This window comes from Poecile atricapillus, chromosome 11 (genome assembly GCF_030490865.1).
Source record: "Poecile atricapillus isolate bPoeAtr1 chromosome 11, bPoeAtr1.hap1, whole genome shotgun sequence".
In the NCBI taxonomy this organism is placed as follows: domain Eukaryota; kingdom Metazoa; phylum Chordata; class Aves; order Passeriformes; family Paridae; genus Poecile; species Poecile atricapillus.
The window spans coordinates 12,670,910-12,693,274 of NC_081259.1; the positions used below are offsets into that span (position 1 = coordinate 12,670,910).

Here is a 22,365-nt window from a genome sequence, read left to right on the forward strand (position 1 = left end):
TCTTAAAATTTTTATGGCACTTTGGTAGCAGGAAATCCAAAATCTGCGCTACTGAGTGGGCTAACAAAGCTTAGTGCAGCTACAATGTTGTTCCTAAATAATGTTAAAATTGGAGAATCGTTGAGAGCATGATATTTACAGTACTTGACAATTTCAGTGTCCAAATGTAAAGTATTTTCATATGAAAAAATGTGAGACAGCTTATTCCAACCGGATCTTCCAGCGCACTGACCTCCCGTGCTAGATAAGACCAGTATCATTGTATACTCTGATCAGTTGCTAAATACACTCAAAAATATAAATATCTAGATCTCACATAATCAATTATTCCACCAACACAACTTCCATAAATATATGAACTACTCTCTAAAGAGTTTTGCTGACCAGGTCAGCAAGAGATTATGTACATTGCATGTGATAATTGCAGTTATTGAGGTGTCAAAAAAAAAGGAAAAAACTTTAAGAGAAAGGGAAGAGAAAAATAATTCAGAAATAATATGGAAGACATGCAGACAGCAGGAATATAATAAACAACTGATAAGTTCAAGATGGAATGCTGGAATCAATTGAATGTGAATATTTGCAGAAGCTATTTTTGTCTAACAGAACAGGCAGGCTATCACTGCAGCACCCTCGCAAAAACAGCTCTGGAAAATCTTTGCATTTGAAGCAGCAGAGAGTTGCATTCAATTTCAAAAGTAATATCATAAACTAGATTTGTAATAGGTATTTCCCCTTTCTGGAATAAAATCCATTGTGGTCAGAGTATAACATCTTGAGTTTTGTATCCCTGAATATCAACTCACTCAAACAACTTTATTTAAATGCATATTTCCAAAATGAAAAATGGTCTCTAGATTTCACTGCTGCCTGTCAACTCTCAAAAAGTTATTTATCTCTCAAGCCTTCAGATTCTTAACTAATAATGAGGATGAACATCATCTGACCTGAAGAACCCATAATTACATGACTTGCAAGTTGCTCTTAAAGAATGCTGTAATAATTATAGACTCAGGATATTTACCCTTTGCTAAGGTATTTTCAGTTTCTACTATAGTAATACATTAATATAGGACACTGCCCTTATTTTGGCCTTTTGTTTTCCTGGAGCCAAAAATGGCATTTTTGATGTAAGCTATGTGTAGTTGTCAGAGAAAAAATAACTAATTTCCTAAATAAATGCTATGAACAGGAGCACTTAGATGAAAGATTAGTAGGAGAGTTACTCTGTCATATCTAAACATTTACTTTAAGGCTAAATAGTTTCATGAGTGGCATACTTCATACTGTAACACTAATCTGCTTTCCACAGACCTGAATAGCATGACTTATGTAATAGTTTCCCCATAAATTATAACTATTAGGTCACATTACTGATTCCAAATACTAAATTACAGCAAATGGCACTTAAGGATTACATTGCTACAGCTGACACAGGCTATTTCCTACCTTTACAGATTGGTCATTCCAACAACAAATGAGTTTCAGCAATGAAATGCTCCCAAAGTCTGGGGAATGATATCTACTCTTACCTGAAAAACAGAAATGTAGTTTATGGACTGACAATATATAGAGAAGCACACAAACATAAAAATATTTTCAGCAACATACCTGAAAAGATCTGAAAAAACATAATTTCTTAGAACATTCTCTCATCTGATACAATAAGCACAAAGTATTCAGACAATCTATTGCTTTAACATTTATTCTCATCCTAAATTAAATTAGTGTTGGGTTTTTAATTCTTTCTCCCGTTTTTTTTTTTGTTTGTTTGTTTTTTTGAACAGAGAACTGATATCCCATGGAGTACTCTTTCATCACAATTTTCTAAATATATTAAAAATACCTACTCTTTTAGACTACTTAACTATGCAATCCCTGTTCTGCTGTCCAGCATGTCCTTGATGCTAAAGAACAGGTTGTTCCTAGAATCTCTGAGATCTGCATGTCTCAGATTAGATTTTAATTTGTAAATCTGAACAACTGTATGAACTATGAGATATGGTGTATGAGTTAGATTACCTTAGAAATTTTAGGTAACTCAGTAAATCTATTTTTATGTTCATGAACATTTTAGTCACCTCTACACTATTTCCATACCTTTCCCCTACCTATTTTCTATTGTCACTTGATTTTGTGTTCCATCTCTTTTTTCCAAATGGACAGTTCTGCTGTCATTGCAAGTTCTATAGTTTTGGTGCATATTAAACTCAGAGAAGGAAAAATAACTCATTTTTGATGGGGATATTAAGATCTATCTATACAGTGCAGCATCTTGATTTGATGTAAAAGAACTTGTGTTTTCAGTCTAGACATGGCTTACTCTGTAAGAGGAACACTGTTTTTCTCAGGTTATGTGTCCTGACAAACATCCATATTCTGTTCAGGTTTTTATTTAAATATTCTTTGGTTAGTTCCATACAGTAAACAAACCAAGGCTGGCTTGCAAAGCCAAGATTGACGAGCGATGGCCTGCGGGACATTAACAGGAACAGATTACTTTATTCTGCCCTGAGCCAGAAGTCTAAAGGCATTATTGAACAGTCAGGGTGGCTCTTGCATTACTAAGGCAACAGTTTGCTTGGAGGGCTGTATATATTATTGGGTGGGCACGTAATGGTGATGAGGGAGATGGGGGAAGGGGGTGAGGGCACTGTTTGTCTTATTACATTTCTGCTTTTCTGATTGCTGGAAAGTGTCTTTAGAAGCCCAGCTAAATGTCTTGTCATAACAGGAAAAATATCATTGATTCCAGTCAACACTTTGTTTACACATTTTTCACAATGTTCACAGAAGAAACAGAGTAATTCAGTTTCTCTGTTTGCAGATTGGACAGCATAAAGAGCAATATTTTTATCATTACTGAAATTAAATTCCATATTTTAGCAACAAAAAGCATGCAAAAACAGAACACTTAAAAGTTAATATTGCCAATTCATATACTTACTGCTTGGTAAGTCTCCATAAAAACTGGAGCAAGAAAGTGTTACTGCTTCTACATTTCGCCATTTGTCATGTACAGATTCTGGTTTCTGTGGACTAAAATAATAAGAAACTATTAAACAAAACCTGGACACAAATATGAGAAATCTTATGTATTGAGGTAGGGTTGGGTTTTTTTTACAGTAGGTAAAAATTGATACAAATTGCCATCAACACCAATTAAATTTCTCCTCAGAAGTCACTCGCATTCTTTTGCCTACAACTTGGTATTGAAACATTCATAAATATGCAACACTGAAAAGTACCATCCAAATTAAGGAACTTAAGCCTAATAAGCTTTGAGCCAGATGTAAAGCTTTATTTTGCAATAAAGAAAGAAATTAATATTTAAAAAACTGAATTAAAATACCATTTTCACAAAAGAATTTGTCTGGGTTTTTTTTCTAATGCACAGGACAAAAGTTCAAAGGAAACTAAAAGCCTTTTTTTTATAGGTTTCCTTTTTTTTTCCACAGTGGTAAATAATTTAGAGTATCATTACAATACTTGGGATTTCAGTGGATGGCTACAATTTAGGAGACTAGCGTGTACATATGCTTGCTCTTTCTGAGTCACTAACTCAGCAACCTAACCCTTGAAAACAAAAGATATGGATGGCAGAGAAGGAAAGTGAAAAAAACCACTGCAAACCCTTACACAATTTAAACTATTTATTTTAGATAAATCACTATAGTGACCTGCAAAAACTACATTTACTGGTCATTTTAAAAATAATATATTTGCCTTTCAAATTCACTACAATGAATATTGAGTCATAACATTTCAAATGACTTTACAATACCAAACAACTCTGAAAGCTTGCAGCCTGAGAGCTTTAATTAGAAACCCAAATGTCAAAAAGCAGGAGAAAACAAACTGGGAAGATCTTTCCTTCCCATCTTCTTCCTGTTTCTGTCCCACTTATATGATCTGACACATTTTCCTGCAGATTCCTTTTTCCACAGGCTGTGTCAAGTTGCAAAAAAACAACAGACAGACAAATACCAGAACCTGTACAAGCTGTGAGAGCTGTCCTACTGACTACTTCTGCAAATGCTGTAGTGAATTAGAATTCAGTATGTAGGTTTCTTCTCCCTTGAGCATATTGCAGTTTAGGATAAAGTAACTGTCCAAAGAGGTTTGGCTGCATACTGTACTTTGTGAAGGAAAACTCGCCAAAAATAACATTTGTTAAAGATGGTAGAGTTCATGTGTTCATGTATCCTGGAGAAAACTTAAAATTATATAGAATTGTTCTGAAGAAAAAAAAAAAAAAAAAGGAAGACATTTTTTCCTTGCAGCAACTTTAATACTTTTAATTTTACAGGATACATGTCCCAAAGCCAGGATGTGCATGTCTGGGAAAAATGTTTGATTCTGGTACGCTAATCAATTTCACTTACACAATGTCTTTCCAAAAGAGTGCTGCACAAGGCAAGAATAAAGTAATTTTTTGCATAGAAAAGAATTCATGTTCAAGCTGGAATCCTGAAACAAGTATTCATATAAGAGCTTGTATTGAATACAGAGCAATAGGCAACATGATTAGCAGTAAAAGCAACTGAGAAATGTGCATTTGTCCTGTGGGATGGTGCACATGTCTTGAGAGATGCTGAGTGCCTAGAGCTTTGTAGGAGACACAGATATTTGCTGCAAGATGAGTATTTTGTGTCCCCCCTTCTTGCCTTAGGGCCACAGCATCACCAACAGTGAAGTTAATTGTCCCTAAAAAACTAAATACAGACCAACACTATGTTTGCCAAACAACAAAAAATACGTGGACAATATCCATTGCCTCATTAACATGCTCTATTTGGCTTGGTCAAATAATGTTGAGCATGTTATTTTTCCTTTAATGCTGAAAAAGCATTTAGTCAATAAATTTGCTTTGAGTAGCATAAAGCTCTTCGGGATGGTCCTCACAACATAAGAGCTGATGAGGCATTCATTCCCAGTAGCTGCCATCACTACTGGGGGCATTGTACTCCAGATAATATAACTAGGGCAGCCTGTTCTTCTCTCATGTTTTATTTATCTCTGAAGTCAAGGGTTCCATGGCAAAGGAGGTATATTGCTTATAGGGAGTGGAAGTTTAAACAGCACAAATGTGCTTAATGCACATCTCACTTTGTGCCTAAAGAGACCTCATTACTCTACTTAGTTTGAACTCCAAGAAAAAGAGCGATCTCTGGAAAAACTGGGTGTAAGGCTGGATAATTCAAGTTCTTGGTCTAATGAAAAAAAATCTTCCATCCATTCTCATCTGCTAAACTGAAAAATGTAAATACACTTAATTATATCCTGATCACCTTTCCTTCAAAGAACATCTGTCAAAAAGCTCTAGAGAAAAAAACATAAGCACCATTAAAGAAGTACATATCTAAGAAGTTTGTTTCATTTTTCATTTTTTAACCACTAGAAAAGAAGACTCAGAATATCCTTAGCTGGAAGGTACCCACAAGGACCATCAAGCTCAGCTCTTAAGTGAATGGTCCATAGACGGCCTGAATACCTCAGTGATATTTGCACTGTGCTCTAACCAACTGAGCTAATCTCACGGTCAGACAGAAGGAGCACAGAAGGTGAAAGTATGGAGATGTACTTGATGAAGATCCTTTTCCCAAAAGGTATGTGACTGGCTGTGTGTTACCTAATAACCGCTTCAGAGGTAAGGTCTGGGACAGGAATAATACCGATTTAATAATTTATGTTTAGAGATCACTTTGCTGTGACTTGTTCTTCAAAATCAGGTGTTGTCTTGGTGTTTTATTTTACGGCATCCCTCATTTTTATGTGTTTTCAGGGCAGAAAGGTACAGCAAAGTGCATTAGTACAACTAGGAGGAATGGGATCTAGACACAGAGACATTAGAAAATATAATCCACTCATAATGAAGACGTTCTTACCTTTCGATTTCATCTGTAATTGCTGAATATGTGTTAATTAGCCTGTTGATTAAAGCTATTCTGCTAAATAAGAAAAATAGTGTTTCCAAGTCCCTTGCTCCATAATCATCATTCTCGGGTCCATCCTTCTTTCCAGATTGTCCTTCAGTTGCAGCAAGGTATTTGTTTGATAAATCAAGGACCCTTTTTGAAAACAAATTGAAAACTTCATGTTCTCCTGGCACACCACAATCACTACATTTCCATCCTGGTAACATCAGTGAGAGGTGGCTTTCATCTGACACAAGCCCAAAAGAAACAGGACACTGGAGCCTCGAGATATCCAAGTGTCTTGCACAGAGATTGTCTATTTCTTTATCTAAACCCCATGGTAGGAGACATGACAAAAACAGTTTAGCTGTATCAGTGGTGACGTTCACATCGATGTTTCCTGATGGCTGCATTCTGATCTTTCTTGAGCTCTTCATTTTTTTCCGTCTTTTCATGCCTCCACCCTCTTCCACAGGCCTAGCTGCATTATTATCCCTATGAACTTGGTCTGAACAAACAGGCTCTGCCTGCCCATCCACTCTAGGTACGAAGGCAGCACTTTTATTTCTTTTTAATGTCAGTGCCCTTTTCTCAGTAGTACTTTTAGCTCTTTCTAGAGTGTACTGGTTGTGGAATGATTTTGATGATTTTAATCCATTGAGTTGAGATGAGAGAAGTTCCTCAAGTTTTTCCAGGTCAAATAAGAGAATATGAAAGTTTGCATTGTTCCATTTTGTCTTAGCTGGTAAAATAGTAAAGGGTTGCTGGATGCAGCTGGTTTCAGTCAACTGAAAGAAAAATTTTAAATATCCAAACTAAAATCCAACAGTACTTTGTAAATTTCAAGGTAGCAACATGGAATTGCCTATGGAATAGACAAAATCTATTAGCTCCTTTAAGTTCAATTTAATAATATTTATTCAGTTTTGATTAAGTAAAAAAAGATTTGTTTCCAAATAGCGTAAGATACTCAGTGACATCTCTGTGTTTAAATACTATAAAACAGGCTCCTGAATGTCTTCAATTATACAACCATACAATAGATTACAAATATCTTTGCAAAAGTTCTAGGCTGGTATTTCTACTGCTAAGTCTTATTTCAAGCTAAAAGCATTTTTGGAAAATTTTAAAGCATAAAACCTTTTTTTTTTTCAACTAAATCTAGATAAGCAAATCCTACAATGCTGTAAAATTCTTGCAAACCCTGAGTGTCTGTATGCCTTTTTGCAATTTGTTATATGGGATATATATAGATATATATATATAGGGGATTTGTATGGGATAAAGACTATGCCTTTTGCTATTTCAAAACATGCAATGCTACCTAGAAGTTACCTCCTGCTGAGATAAGTCACGTATCAAGAACAATAAGGTAAGAAGAACCATATCTAGGTAAATAAATCTCCACACACAAAATTGTCTTAGCTGAAAATAATTAAGAGAAAAAGGCTACTTCAATGTTTGTGAACATGTGACTATCTTGTACCACCCTATTTCCTACCTGCATCTTTCTAGAATTCTCCATACATTTTCCCCAGCTTTAAAGCCCATTCACAGTAATGGCAATTTGTAAAGCATAATTTCAGTTCTATATACCAACATCATAAATACACATAGCTAATTAAGGTTGTTAATAAATGACCAATGAACATAGTTTTTGAAACCAGAAAGTTTGAGAAGAGCTACAGCTGCTCTCAACTTTACACTCACATGTTAAACTGCAGAAGTAACTTCACAATGATGAACTGTCAGCTGAACATAAGGAAATGTTCAAAACCATCTTCACAAAAAATAAATAAAAATTACTCCTTTAAAGCCTTGCAGTTTCATTATTTAAATGATAAATTGTCATTAAGAAGAAAATTTTACAGCTTTTACACCCTTGGCATAGGGTTGACACTACGGTGTGACAAACTCCAGTGGAAGGATATCTCCAGGCACATTGATGATGAGACAAATGAGCTGATGAGTTCACACAGCGACACAACACCTTATATCACAATCCTGCTGCACCTACTAAAGAAGTATCTTTTATCTTTAGGGAAACACCAGGAGTGAGGAAATAAAAACTCCTTGTTGACACTTTTGCCCTTTTCTTTAAGCATTTATGACTGGTATGTTTTTATTGTCCTACACAAGCTTATACTCTCAGCACCATGCTCAGCCTATTTCACCTTAACAAGCAGAAAAACACATCAAGTAACAACTTTTCATTTCAGTAATACTTTTGCAAACAACCATGCCAGCTTCCATATCACAGGTGATACAAAATTTTCCAGCATACTCTTAGTTTTATTTTTCTTTTGATAATTTAAAACATTCCACAAATGTAAAGAACTTCCCATTGAAAATAGTTAAACCTCAAAACATCAGGAGTTAGTAAACAGGGAAGCAACCAGCTCTTGCTGGAATGTAACATTTTTTACCTCATCTTTCTCACGACCACCTTACCTAACTCCTTTTACATTACAAACTATGATTTTATAGGATTAGATACTTTTAAACTGTTACTCTCTTAGTACAAATAACACAAGGAAAGAATTGACTACATAAACACTATGTTATTTGACTATTTAGTTTTGGGCAGTAATATAATTTGGTTTTTTCATATTTAGGGAACAATGCTCCCAAGCAGATGAGGATGTATTGTAAATACATAATCTCATCTAAAGATCTCCATAGGGAATCATAAGTAAGAGATTATAAGTGCTTGTTCAGGTTTTATTTTTATCTTTTTCCTTTTAAAAAAGATTAATAAATTGTAGTTAAGCACTAGGGTTATTTTTATCTTTAATTATGCTGTTTCCTAATAGATAGGGAAAACCCCATGGAATGCAAACACTGGAATTCACAGGGTAGCTTTGACATTAATTGAAGCTATTATTATTTAGCCTATCATTTTTTCTTTCTATACAATCATATTTACTCGATTAACATTTAGAAACCCTTAGTGAAATCACTATCCAAACAAAGAAAAACTCTGCCAATATCAATCCATTGAGACATCTGGTGATGCTACTACATATGAAGTCATGATAAACATTCATGGTTTATTGGCAATATGAAAGCTTATGCACATTGATCCTAAAAATGTCTGCCAAGTTGTCTTAGCTCTCTGCCACAGACACTTCATTCCAATGAAAGAAGATGGGCATCCAAAGCTTCAGACACAAAATGCTATTTAGGACATTTGGGCAAGTTATTCTCTGTAACAGAAGATGACAGAGAATGGAAAGACACCCATAAAACTAACTACAAACTAGAGAGATGGAAACTGCATTTGTTAAATATTGAAAAACAGATTAACAGATGTTTTCATTCTATACTATACCTTTCCTTTCCTAGTCTGACCAATTCTAACTTTAAAGTTTATTTTTGACATGGACAGTCCACTGTTAGCTTAAAAGAATTAAAAAGTCTGACTACAGACTAAAATTATATCCTGAGACTTGTGAACCTCTTGTGCATCGCTGACCCACACTAGAATAAGCTTTTTATATCCAGGAAAGAACAAGATTCAGGGAGGCTTTGAAATGCCAGGCTATTCTCCATGCATGGCCAGTATCCCCTAACATCTCTCTAGTTTGCCACTGAAGGTGTTTGAGCCAGGATCAGACAAGATAGAAAAGACTGTTCCAGTTACAAGGGACCTACAAGGATCATTTACTCCAAACTAGACTCTCCAAATTCCCCTTAAACACTCACTGGTTTGGGGCATTGTACACCTCTCTCAGAAACTCCATTCTGGTTTTCTGGCATGCAATTCATCACTGCTCCACAAGTTACAGCCCTGTTCCTCTAGGTCTTTTCCCTTTTACTCATTCTTAGCACCCAAGAAAAGTTTTCCTGTGACTGTGGGAAGGGGGAAGCAGGGGGCTGTGCTTACTGTGGCCCCCAACTGCATCAATATATGCCATTATCTTTCACAGATTTAAGACAGACAATATCACATAAAAATTTCATGGGAAGTACAATTCAAGTGTTATTTTACCTAGCTGCTTTCTCATCTCTAAAGGCCTTTTTCCACTGGGATCCAACTTCTGGGAATGGTATTCCACTTAAAATACACACTTCCATTAGCTGGCAGGGATCCCCATACTTTTTCAGCTCCTCATATGTATGTACTTTCTCCACGTATCTGCTTTCTTTACCAGAAGTATTCTATTGTGGGTTTTGTACTAAAAACAGATTTGACAAGAATGATCTTGACATTCATTTTACATAAAGGAAATAAAGTGGCAAAAAATCACACAGCAGAAATTTTAGAAGGCAAACAAGACTCAAAACGTATTTAGAGGCTGCTTTGATACCACTGAATAGAAGTTGCTCAGTTCTCACAGCACAAGTAGTGTCAACTCCTATGCCAAACAAATCCTCAAGTATTAAACATGGCTTTCTTCCAGACTTTTGGCCTTCTTTATCCATCTATCCCAAATATAATAGAAAAGAAGTGGCAGGAAATTGGTCACAAAGTTCCCAGTGCTTGCAGAATGAATCATGATGTACAAAGCCTAAGTGGGAGCTATCCTGTTAATAGCTCATATGCTGATTCTAAATAAGTTTTTTTTAATTATGTAATATTAAAGGGGTTTAATTCTGGTCATTCTGTTCCTTTGAGCTGTCCCCTTTGAAAGAACATATTTTGATTCAATAACACTGAACAAGTTCAATTCCCTCCTTTATCCATTGCTTGCCACCTACAAAGGCTAAAGAAAATATTAGACAGAAATTGAAGAACTTCCTTTAATGGGAATTTTTAGGTACATTAGGCAGGGGGAGACTGGGGAGGGGAATGTGTACAGCTTAACTGAAATAGTGCCAAAGAGACTGGAAGGTTCTTTAATTCACAAAAGGTGCACTGTGCACTAAATTTTTATCACACTACAAAGAAAATAGAAACTTCAAAGACTATATGTATGTCCAAATCAGTCTTCATTAACTCTAACAATTACTAACAGCAAACATTTTGGTTTTAAAAACTAAATTGTGGAGTACCTGCTACAGAAGTGAAAGAGGAGGGTAGCAGAATTTGTCAAACAAAAAATTGTATTGATGAGTAAGAATTTTCTGTATCTTGATCAGGCCAGTCACAGGATTGTCAACAGAAGTTCAGAGGTCATAACTTCTCAGAATCACATCTCATCACTAATCTGGCCCACAAAAAAAATACATACATCACACATCTGCTTGTAAAAGCTATTTAGGTACTCCTAAATAAAAATAAATGTAACAGGAGGGTTCCTGTTACATTTGCACTTGGTGGAGATTGAAGGACTGTTAACTGAAGCATGGCCCCCACACCTAAGGGTCTTAAACATTAAATTGTATTGCCAATGATAGCTCTTTTATTCTATATAATGTTTTATCCTTGATGGTGGGAAGGAATATCTGTGTTAGCTTTTGTTTGATTTAGGCTCGCATTTTTCATGTTTTTAACTACTTAATAGGTTAAAAAAATCATATTTTCTTGAAAAGATATTTTTCTCTTCAACCTTTTTAATGAAAACAGTAGCATAAGAGAAAGTACCTGCAAATGTGTCCCCAAAACATAAATCTTTCTCATGCTTTATTTTGCAAAACAGGAAAGTTGTAACTGTCTCTTGAATTGTCACAGAAAACAAATACATAAACAATGCACAAAATGGCTGGCACAGTGTAAATTAAAGCATTAAATTTATTTCTAAATCCTCTGAGCCCTCAGTTGCTAGAGATGGTAGTCGATGGGAGTAAAAAAAATTGCCTCCTTGAAATGTGCTTGGTGAACAGCAGCTTGATGATTGGCAGCACAAATAGAAGACAAACGAGAAAGCCTTCAATCTGCAGCTGATGCACAGGAAGAACATGGGGAGCTGAGTTTACAATAGAGAAAACATTACCAAGCTAATGGCACAGGCAATCGTTTGACCACCATGCATCTCTGATAGCAGCAGGGCATCCATTTTCAGTTAAGTGTTAGAGTACCTTTTTGCTTTCTCTGACCACTGCAGGGGTAAAACAACCCCGTGCGTGAAACCCACTGACTGGTAATAAATTACTATATTGGATACTTTTTGTTTTCTTTCAGCAATGACTTTACTGTGTATTCTTGCTATCATTACCAATTAAAGTGGAGCTCACGTTAGCAAGCTGTATCTAACTGTACATCAGTCCCTACGCTCCAATTGCTTTGGCAAGAATCACAGGGTCAAGAGGCTCCTTTGACCTTTATCAGCTACGTCTCTCTGACCACTCACTATTTGAAGCAATCTCGACTGAACAGATGGACACTTTTGCAGACTCTATAAAGCCTAGAATATAAAGATAAATGAAATTGTGTTTGGGGCTTCGTACTGGTTTATGAGCATAAAATATAGTTAGCAAGTTCCACAAAAACCTCAGATTCCAAATACCACATCTTAAACCCACTCCACGAGCAGAACACCTCATTATCTACTAGGAAATTGTATTTTTCAGATGTGTCTTCCACATATAAAAATCAAAAACTTGATATGACTTACATGTCTACTTAGCATTAAATCATTTCCCAATTTAGGAAGCCAAATTCACTTTGATCATTAAAAGACAACAAAGAAGAAAAGCTAGCAAAACCTATTCCTATGACAGCACAACATACATGATCAAACATCATTCAGTGGAAGAGACTGAATACAGACTACTCATATATTTTATTACTGGAATTTTGATACAATAATTTAAAAAGTGACAGCTTTAAGAAATGTAAGATAGATAAATCTGAAATGAAGGTCCAAGTCTTCCTTAAAAGAAACTTCAAATTCTCAAGGTCATGTTTGAAGAATTATTAATTAGATATAAATATGGTCTTTCAATCCTATTTAAGTATTTGTAACTTAAAAATAATCTAAGCATTGAATGGTGTCTTATTCAGGCAAATCCCGTCAGCAAATCTGCTGTCTTCAGTTCGTAATCCTTTTGCAAATACACAGCTATCTTATTTTCTTGATCTGCTGAAAGGATGAGCAATCTAGGATATGTGCAAAGATGCATTTATTTAAAAATAGTTACAAGCAGCAGGTATATAATTGAAATAGCACTTAAACATACACCATCTCTAAAAGAACCTGCTGAGGAAGAAAGGATGCAAATTATTGGCTACACTTTCATCTCCACATAAAAACCGTACACACTTCCTAATCCAATATTAGCTCCTATCAGCAATCTACATATCACACCCCTGTCTAACCCTGCCCACCTCCCACACTTCAAATTTAGGGAGAAGAGTTTCTGTCACTAAGAATACCCACGGCCTCCCAAGGTGCACAAAGAAGCCAGGCCTACCTGCTAGAAAGCAATGCTGGTCTCATGCATAGGGTGAGCATCACACAGATATGGTGTCACTATACCAAGTTCATTTATATTCCTTACCTTCAGACACTTCACCTAGTCATAGGACGGAGGATCCTTTGATGGGGTATTGAGAACTTTTCTTATTCGTTTACCCTTTTATAGCTCAGTACTCACATATAAAGGACTATCTGTAAAAAGCCTGGAGTCAGCAGTAGTGCCCCAGTTTGCTTTCACATGTAATTTATGCTTGACCTGAGGCTTCATCATTTGGACAATGCAGTCCCAAACAAATGTGTCAATTCATGATGAATTTTCCCATAGGAAGTAGTATAAACAAACTGTTTTGAACTTTCTTTACATTACTTTTATTATGGTATTCATTTCAACTCTGATCGTATTACTGAGGACGCCCATATCCACCCAAAGGCTCCACCTCCCAAGAAGAAAAGGCTCTTTTCTTTCGTTTGCACCAGTGTTTATCAACTTAACTGCAACATAAGCAGAGTCACCCTCCTTCCTCCCAACACTGTAACCTTTCTTTTTGCTTTTGTTAAATCCCAGTGGAAGGCTTTACTATCCTCACAGCACTTTGAACAGTAACTGCAGCCTCACTGCTGATGCATCTGTGGCACAATGTAAGTAATTAAGCCAAGGAGTCTTCAGGCTCAAGCTGTGTGATGAATAGTCTAAGCAACTGAATAAACCCTCTTTTTATCATGTATGGAAGGCCACTGTCAGGCAGATTGTAGTCCAGATGGATCTACTGGGCACAAAAATTTCAATTGTTCAGGAAGAATTGCTAACACATCTATTCTACTGCTCAATGTAGAAGTCTGGTATGAAAATTTAATGTTTTGCACATTTTGTTTTCAAGTTAACACTCAACAATTCTGTTGGATTTAATTAAAGTGTTCATATAAATGTGATTCTGGAAACAAATCATTAAAAGATATCAAAGAATAACAGGAAAGTAAACTTAATATCCTGAATATCCTTCACAAGTTTTCAGCACTAGGAAACAAGCCTAAACTTTATTTTTCAGAAAAATATTTGAAGAAATGTATAGAATATTTTTTACAGACAACTTATGCTTTGCTCTAGAATTCATATCACTGCTTGTCTGGGCACACTATCAGAAAGGCAATTCTAAACAATACTTTTGACAAAATCTTGTCTAATAATTTTATCATAGAAAGAATATAAAAGTGGACTGTTAGTCCAGTCATCTCTAACATCCATTTCTAACATGGACAGCCTCAGCTGTGAAAAGTTTAGATAGAAAGAAGGAATAAGATGGTGTTTAAAATTAAGTACTACTTATACACTCTGTATTCAAATACTCTGCCTACATCTTAATGTATTAACAGGTCAGTGCTGCAGGTACTGAAAACCATTTTCACCCTCACTCAGCACTTTAGAAAAAAAGATGGAAGATGGAACACCTCCAAAACTTTCTTGATCATCAACTGGACAAGAAATGCTACAGTAATCCAAAGCCACAGGCCGTTGGCTCAGGATTTAGGAATTATGACACTGAACAATTTACTGGATGAATGAACATCCAAATGTCTGTGAGATATAATGCTAAATATAGAGATACTGCCAACAGGACCTTTGCAAGAGCTTGAGAATATTGCTTTGTCCTAAGAAGGACCAATATATGTAAAAATTAAGTTAGCCATACATGTGTGAGTGCTGACTCCAACTGAAACAACATATTTTCCCTGGGCTGTTCTGAGTGCATTTCCCATCTTGAATTATAAGAGTCCCACCCAGAAAATTTATCTACATTAAAGTTCTAGATCAATTCATTAGCAAGGGACTTCCTATTAAAGAAGGAAAACCCAAAAAAATTCCTGTGTATTCTATAATGTGCCATTCTTGAGATTTTAAGAATAGGCAAGCTGGACTTTGTCCAAATCCTATAGCATTCTAGAATGTATCAGGAAGGCAGCTTCTATAACCCACAGATTTCATACTGTTCTTTCCTTGCAAGCCATTCAGTCTTACTGCAGAGCTTCCAAAGGGACAGAATTCGGAAACAAACATTCTCAGGTGTCTGCTTGGATGATTCATGCTTTCCCACAAGTATTGCAAGAACCAAGCCTGACCACTTGAACAAATTAAGGTTTGAGTATTCTATACAAAAAATTATATCAAGAGAATGGACATGCAGCCACTGCTGTTACTTTGTTTGAAATCAAACCATAGGTTAGCCAAGGATTTTATTTCTACTGTATAACTGGGACAAGAATTTCAATTAGCTACCAGAAGTTAGCAGATAACAAGCCTTTCTTTTGCAGCATAAGGTTTGTTTGCTGCAGTTCCTATTTCTAAAGTTGCAAGTAAGATGATGATGTGCTTCTGAAAAAGTCACTACTTCTTTTTTTAAACAGATGTGTGTGTAGGTGAAAACCTCGGAAAAGGTTTCACATAATTCTTGTTAATATTTTTCTTCACTAAAATACTACTACTTAAACTATAAGAGGTCAGGGAATTAATGTTTAGAATAGAAAAGATGATTATTAGAACTGTAAAGATTCCACCATTTCACTATCATGAATTGTGAAGAATTTAAAGAATACCAATGAACAACACAAAAATATAATGGTTATAACGAAGATAATGTGATTTATTTTAGAATTAGGCAGAGCACTTAGAAGGAAAATCTATTAGGCTGATCTACAGAACAAGTCACACCTTCTAGACTACAAAAGTAACAAAGGTAAAATCCAAGATAGGAAAAGTCAAACTGTGCCCAGCTCCACACCTAGACCTAAAAGAGACAGTTCTAAGTAGTAAATACAATATTGTGAACACCACTTCCATAAGACAGAAGCCGTATGTTTTTAATAATAAGTGTTTTTCCCTAAAAATCCAAATGCAAAGTTTGCTAAAGATTGCAACAGACAGAAGGGAATTGCAGCATGGCAGTGGAGCTATGGGAAAAGACAAAGACAACAATAGCTACGTTAGCTTCAATGAATCATCCTTCAACATTAAATACTTTACATGGTATTAAACTAGGACACATGGACTGTTGATATTGACTTTGGATTTATTTCTAGTAGGATACTACAGTATCCTCTTCAGCTTTATCACACAGTCCAATTAGATGTCCAGGAAGGGAAAAAAGTTTTAAGTCAGTCACCTTCAGTGTAGTTGCAGAGTAGAAAAGAATCAGTGTCAGAAGCATTGAAATAAGTAGTTAAAACTTGTTATCAGATTTCTATCACCCCGTGTTAATTGCTATCCATGTGTGTAAGATTAAAATGTGCTACAATATCACAATGGCAACTTTTTGGTTTCATTTTTCTTTGAGGGAATCAATGGAAAAAACACAAACCAACAAATTCTTGATTTGGTAAGCCAATTCAAAAACTAGAGTAACTTCCATCAAACATGGCATGTGGTCAAAGCTATCGATATCCCTCAGGATCATGGTTCTTTTTAACTGGTCCCAATTTAATCTCATAACTCCCAAGTTATTACTTCACTGTAGTTATGTTGCTACCTTGGCCCCTTGATAAAATACTTAATTTTAAAACTTCACAGGAAATGTAGTACTAAAATGTTTTGCAACTGAATTACAGAGAAAAAAATCTGTACATATGAGTCCTTTCTTCTTCACTCATTTTCCTGTTGAGCTTACTTAATAAACTACTAAATATAGCTACTGAACACTAATTCCAGGGAAAAAAACAAACCCTTGCAGCAGCAATGTGATGTTACCAACTTTAAGGAGAAATATTCTACTAGTTTCTATATTGCTTATTAATCCACTTCACATAAATCAAAGTCTGTAATTTCCTATAATAATGCTCCAAATATTATAAAAGGAAACAAATTAAAGGAATCCATGTCTGTGACACCATTGTTTATAGTATCACTCCTGATTTCCTATTTGCCAAGTATTATTTTGTATTTGTATCTTATTTCCATTTTTCTATCAAATTATCCATCAGTAAGATTTAACTAGCAGTGATTTTCCAGGCTTCCAATAACAATTTTATTTTCAAGTTGCTTCCCATGCTGTACTAAAACAAATAGCTGCTATTGTCCTACAGTCTTCATTTGACTCTTACCCTGTGCAGCGACAAAGTAGATATTTCTTTTATTATTTATAACTTCTGGACATTCTTCCTTTTACATATTTTTGTTCAGAGCAGAATATATATATACTATTATGCAAGTGAATATTAAGTTCTAAAGGACTCGTACTACAATATATTTTAAGGAATTGCTGAGTTAATGTATCAAGAAATACATATACTTATTAAAGTCCACACATGAATATGTTTCTCTCCCCCATCTTTGCTTTTTCTTACATACACAGTGAAGAAATCCCTTTTCTGATCTAGATTTTCAGTAGAATAATTTAAAAGTTCAAGCTTCAGCAACTATTTCACAGATTTCATAAGCTTTTGCCTCCAATGTTTTTACCCAAACTACTCTGCTTACTTTAACTGAAATCACTAGAAATGTTAGTGCATGATAAACATAGGTTTATATCCAAAATATTGAAGCTGAAAAGGTAGAAACTTTCCAACATGAAGGGTTTCTGGAACATCAGGAAAACAATTCCCAGACATATCCAGCTTTTTATGTGCATCAATGAAATCTTCATATGATGCACTGAAGCATTTCAATTTTTTTTAAAATCAGTTCTTCACAGAGCTCCAATTTTCAAACAGAACTAAAAGATATAATGAGAGCTAGTACCATACAAACACCATGAGCAGAATCTAGTGTGTATTCTATTGTAATTAAGACCAGTGATTCAATACCTATTGCTACTGGCCAGGTATCATAGCAACCTTGTGTCACTGAATACTGCTGGAAAACTGTTCAGCACTAGCAAGACCATGCTTCAGGAAAATCTACAATGGCACTACAGATTGTCAACATCTGTGGGGGTTGTTACAGGGAGAACAACAAAGAAACCTGCTTTAAAAAAACCCTATACTTAGAAAATGGACAGGGATACTACAGTGGCACTACACAATGATAAAAAAAAACCACAAAGACAAAGGAAACAACATTTTTTGTCATTACTTACACAACTTATGCACCCACATCCTAACATCCATCCCTATAAACAGAGTTGCAATAACGCTGCATCATCACATTATTTATATATATCCACAAAGCACTTTTTCTTTTTAACACAAGCATCATTCACCACCAACATTAATCTGAAAATAAAACAGCCTCACTTCCAAAATAATATTTAAACTTTCACAAATGAACTCTAGATAGTCTTGTATAAATCTGCAAAAAAAAAAAAAAAAAAAGAAAACAGGTTACTATGAACAAGAACCCAATATTGATTTTTCTGCGGTGCAGTAAAGCATCTCCATTCTATTTGGCTGCTGTCAAAGCCACTCTTTAACAGCTGGAGTCAAATTGCACTATTTACAGCAAGAGCCCTTGTCAAGTGGACCATAAGTATTCTAACAATACACTATTCAAATGGCACTTTGCCACACAAATTGCTGACTTGATGAATACCCTATGTCAATGACTAAGGCCAATATAAAAGTTTCATTTTTATGAGAGGTTTTACATTCACATATTAAGTAAAGCTTTCTTGAAGAACTATTAAGCTATATATTTTGTGTCTTTTGACATTAAAAATAATTAAAATCTGTTTAAATATATCAAGGGGATTTGACAACATTAATATGGATCTTGTGTTAACTGCATTTGTCACAGTCATCTGTTATTGGTACTCCCACTGGCACGTGCAGCACAATAAAAGAATTAAAATGGTCAAAACACCATGAAATCAAAACATTCTGCTTTTGTATCCGTGATTTACATGATGGCAAAAGTTTTGAAAGAAAGCCTTTGAAGCTGGACTACTGTGTGAGGATATTTATCTTTTTTAGGTTAGAGGAGAGAGAGACCATTATTTTGAAAATGTTCTTTCATCTTAAATATATGAATGGTAAAACAACGTAATAATGGAAAGAATAAAAGCTGAATTTTACTTGCAGTCCTCATGTGGATCACTCATTATACAAAAGGATCCCTCACAATTACAATACCAACAGGAGAGAATAGCTACCCACTCATTTTTCCTGTGACATAAATCTTCTGAAATTGAGTGCTTCAATATATGCTAAAACTGATGATGGGGTTTTTGATAGAAAAGTTATTAGCAATTTAGTATGTTGTTAAATTTCTAATACACAATTTGCCAAAGAAGGAGATTGATTATGAAATATTCATTCTATATTAAAACCCTCTGATAATCTGAAAGTTTAACATGTGTAGTAATTACACACTTTAATTAATACAGCATAGAATAGAATGTTGAAGTCTGATAACCACAGTCCTCTAATTAATTGGGATCTGAATTTCCAGAATATTTCAAGATGCTAAAATATAATGGTGCAAAAGAGTCAATAGAGCACTTTTTGAAAAACCTGAAAAGGTTCTCTGCACAAAACTTAAAAAAACCAGCAGACTTGATATCAAGCCTTCAATTCAGCACTAACAGAACAGTGCTAAAAAAGCTGCAGAGTTCCACAGTCCTTTTGTGTAGCCAGCACTGGGCTTCTGCAATAGCATTAAGGGGACTTCCATTGTTATGTTTTTCCCAGGTTCAGCTACACTAAATACATTTTGGCTCTGGCATCTCCCACACCAATCTACAGAGCCCTCTCTAATGCAGATGCAAGAGGGAAGAAGCTCTGAATGTACTGGATGACACACGTTTGATGAATGGAAAGTGTTTTCCCAAGTACAGAACCTAATTTATTATGAATTTAGACAAACCTAACAGGTCTGCAGTAACAAAAAAACATCAAACTAAAATAGACTTTTTCTGTCAAAATTTCTTTAAGAAACATCAACGGTATTCTTAATATGTTTGCATTTGGACAAGGTAATTCATGAACAATATTTAAACATGAAAATAGAATATTCTTTTGAGAAATCAGAGTAGACAAGACTTAGATCAAAAACAGCACTACAAATTATTACATTTCCATAGTTTCCTGTTGTGGTATTTGTCCCAGTTTAAGATCATGATAATTCCCAAAACATGTTAAATTCCACACTTTAAAGTTGACAAAAAACTGTTTTCCCATGTTTCATAATCAGCACATTTTCTTTCCTTCCACCTTGTTAAACCCATGCAATTTTCACTTTAATAGATGTGCCTAAAACTACTTACCAAACAACTACCAAAACTTTTTTCCTTTGTTCCTATTTAAGAAGGCAAGAAACTATTCCTTTTAACAAACTAACAGAGATCAGATTCTGTGCCAATGGCCAACTAGTGCACCATCTGCCCCGCAACATGCTCAGCAGGATTACACGCTAATAAGACTTTTCAGAAAATGGGATCAAAAAGAACTTTAGAAATCAGACTAAGGTTAGTAAAAGGTCAAAGAAAATATTAAGAGTTAAACTACAATCATTAGAAACTCAATGTTATATGTAAATTTTGAAGATACAATGAATAGACCATAAAATTCAAGAGTGAGGGTTTGGATCAAGCTGTACTTTATCAGTTTTGAAATATCTTCTACTTCATTTCCTTTTATTAATAAAGCCAGAATAAAGGCCAGAGACCATTCTGAAGGCTGTTTCTATATGTGATTGAGGGAAAACATTTTTCATTCTCAATACTTGTGGTAAAATAATTTCTATGTACTCTGAGGTTTGAGGAATAGCAGACATGATTTTCCCTGTTTATTGCAAAGAACAGAATTCCCAAAACTCATTAAAAAGTGGTAAGCAAGAATGAACATGAAAGCCCTATTCTTAAGATACACTTTCATCAAGAGTTCAGTGAATATATTACCTCTTGATGCATAAACTTGGTTTAAGAAAATAGGTTTGTACCTGTTTTTTTCTACATGAAAAAAACAATACTTATCTCATTGACTTTGAGATTGTATTAAATTAGAGATTAACAATAACCAATTATTAACAATAACCAGTTTTAAAATTAGCAAATATTTACTATATTAATTTTTTCTAAATCTACAAACAACCGATAAAAGTATAGATATATCTAGGCCACAAGAAAATAGAGTGACTATTGCATTTTTAATCTTCTCATTATTTGAGATCTCTGTACTAGTTTTCTCAGTTTTAATGGCACATTAACACTACTTTAAGCCTATTTCCATCTATTACTTATTCAAAACAAAAAGAAGGAGCAAATCTTCTCCATCAGTCACAATTAGTTGGTTTAATGATTTTGGTAGAAAAGTATTTCTAGATAAAGCTAAACACAATACTCTCCCCTGGCCAATTCTTTCCTGAAGATGGTCATACCTATTTGCAGCCCAGTACCTCACAAGAGCATTACCATCTTCTTTTTAACCAATAAGATGCCAAATTTAATCACACTAATACAAGCATAAGGCACTTGCAGTCTATTCTGTGATGATGCTAACAGAAAACACACACCCAATAAAAATTGTCCCTGAACAAGAGGGATCTGTGGTCTCATTAGAAAAGCAATAAAAGAAAGACCAATAGCATTGGAGCACGATGTGCTTGTTCTCAAGACACACATTTGAACAGGGGAAAGGTGCATTCAGTTGTTCTCAGGATACTATTGACAGGTGCAGTCACAAGCTAGGGGCATGAGGAAATAGGATCTAACTACAGGTAATAAGGTCTGAGAAAATCCTTTTGATATTATCTATTAATGACCTTGCATAAGGCCCTCTTCCAATTTTCCACATTTGTCTGTGACATGGGGTTGAGGGAAAGTTCATTCAGAAGAATGAAGAAGAGGAAGGCTTTGTAAACTTAAAACCAAGCCACCATCCCACTTACATATCAGTGGGTGAAAGGGTAAAGAATTGAAGTCACAACTAATTACTCTGGAGAAATGCTTTACTGTTCACTTCTTACCTTATCTGAAGATTTCTCTGCAGGAGTAAGAGAAGGGCCCATGCCATGCTTATATGAGCTGGAGTGTTTGGATCCAGAATTCTTGTTTTGTTTTGACTCCTGAGGCACAGGAAGTAGAGCATCTGCCACTAAGTATTCTGAATCGTCAATGGCAGCAAGAATTGCTCTTGCTGTTTCACCGGTTTCATGTCGTTCCAGAGTGCCTTGAGAAACACAGCAGAAGTTGTAACTTTTTCAATGAGCTATACGATCACATCTC

General features: G+C 35.1%; 1 protein-coding gene across 2 annotated transcripts in view; it reads right to left on the minus strand.

Moving 5' to 3' along the window:
* Window positions 1-22,365, minus strand: part of WDR72 (WD repeat domain 72) — a 99,890-nt gene that overhangs the window by 43,948 nt on the left and 33,577 nt on the right. For both annotated transcript variants that reach the window (XM_058847291.1, XM_058847292.1), the window contains 4 exons: window positions 22,107-22,309; window positions 5,889-6,706; window positions 2,948-3,039; window positions 1,450-1,532 (listed from right to left, as the gene is read on the minus strand). In XM_058847291.1, the coding sequence (XP_058703274.1) occupies window positions 1,450-1,532; window positions 2,948-3,039; window positions 5,889-6,706; window positions 22,107-22,309 (1,196 nt within the window). The remainder of the gene's footprint in view (window positions 1-1,449; window positions 1,533-2,947; window positions 3,040-5,888; window positions 6,707-22,106; window positions 22,310-22,365) is intronic.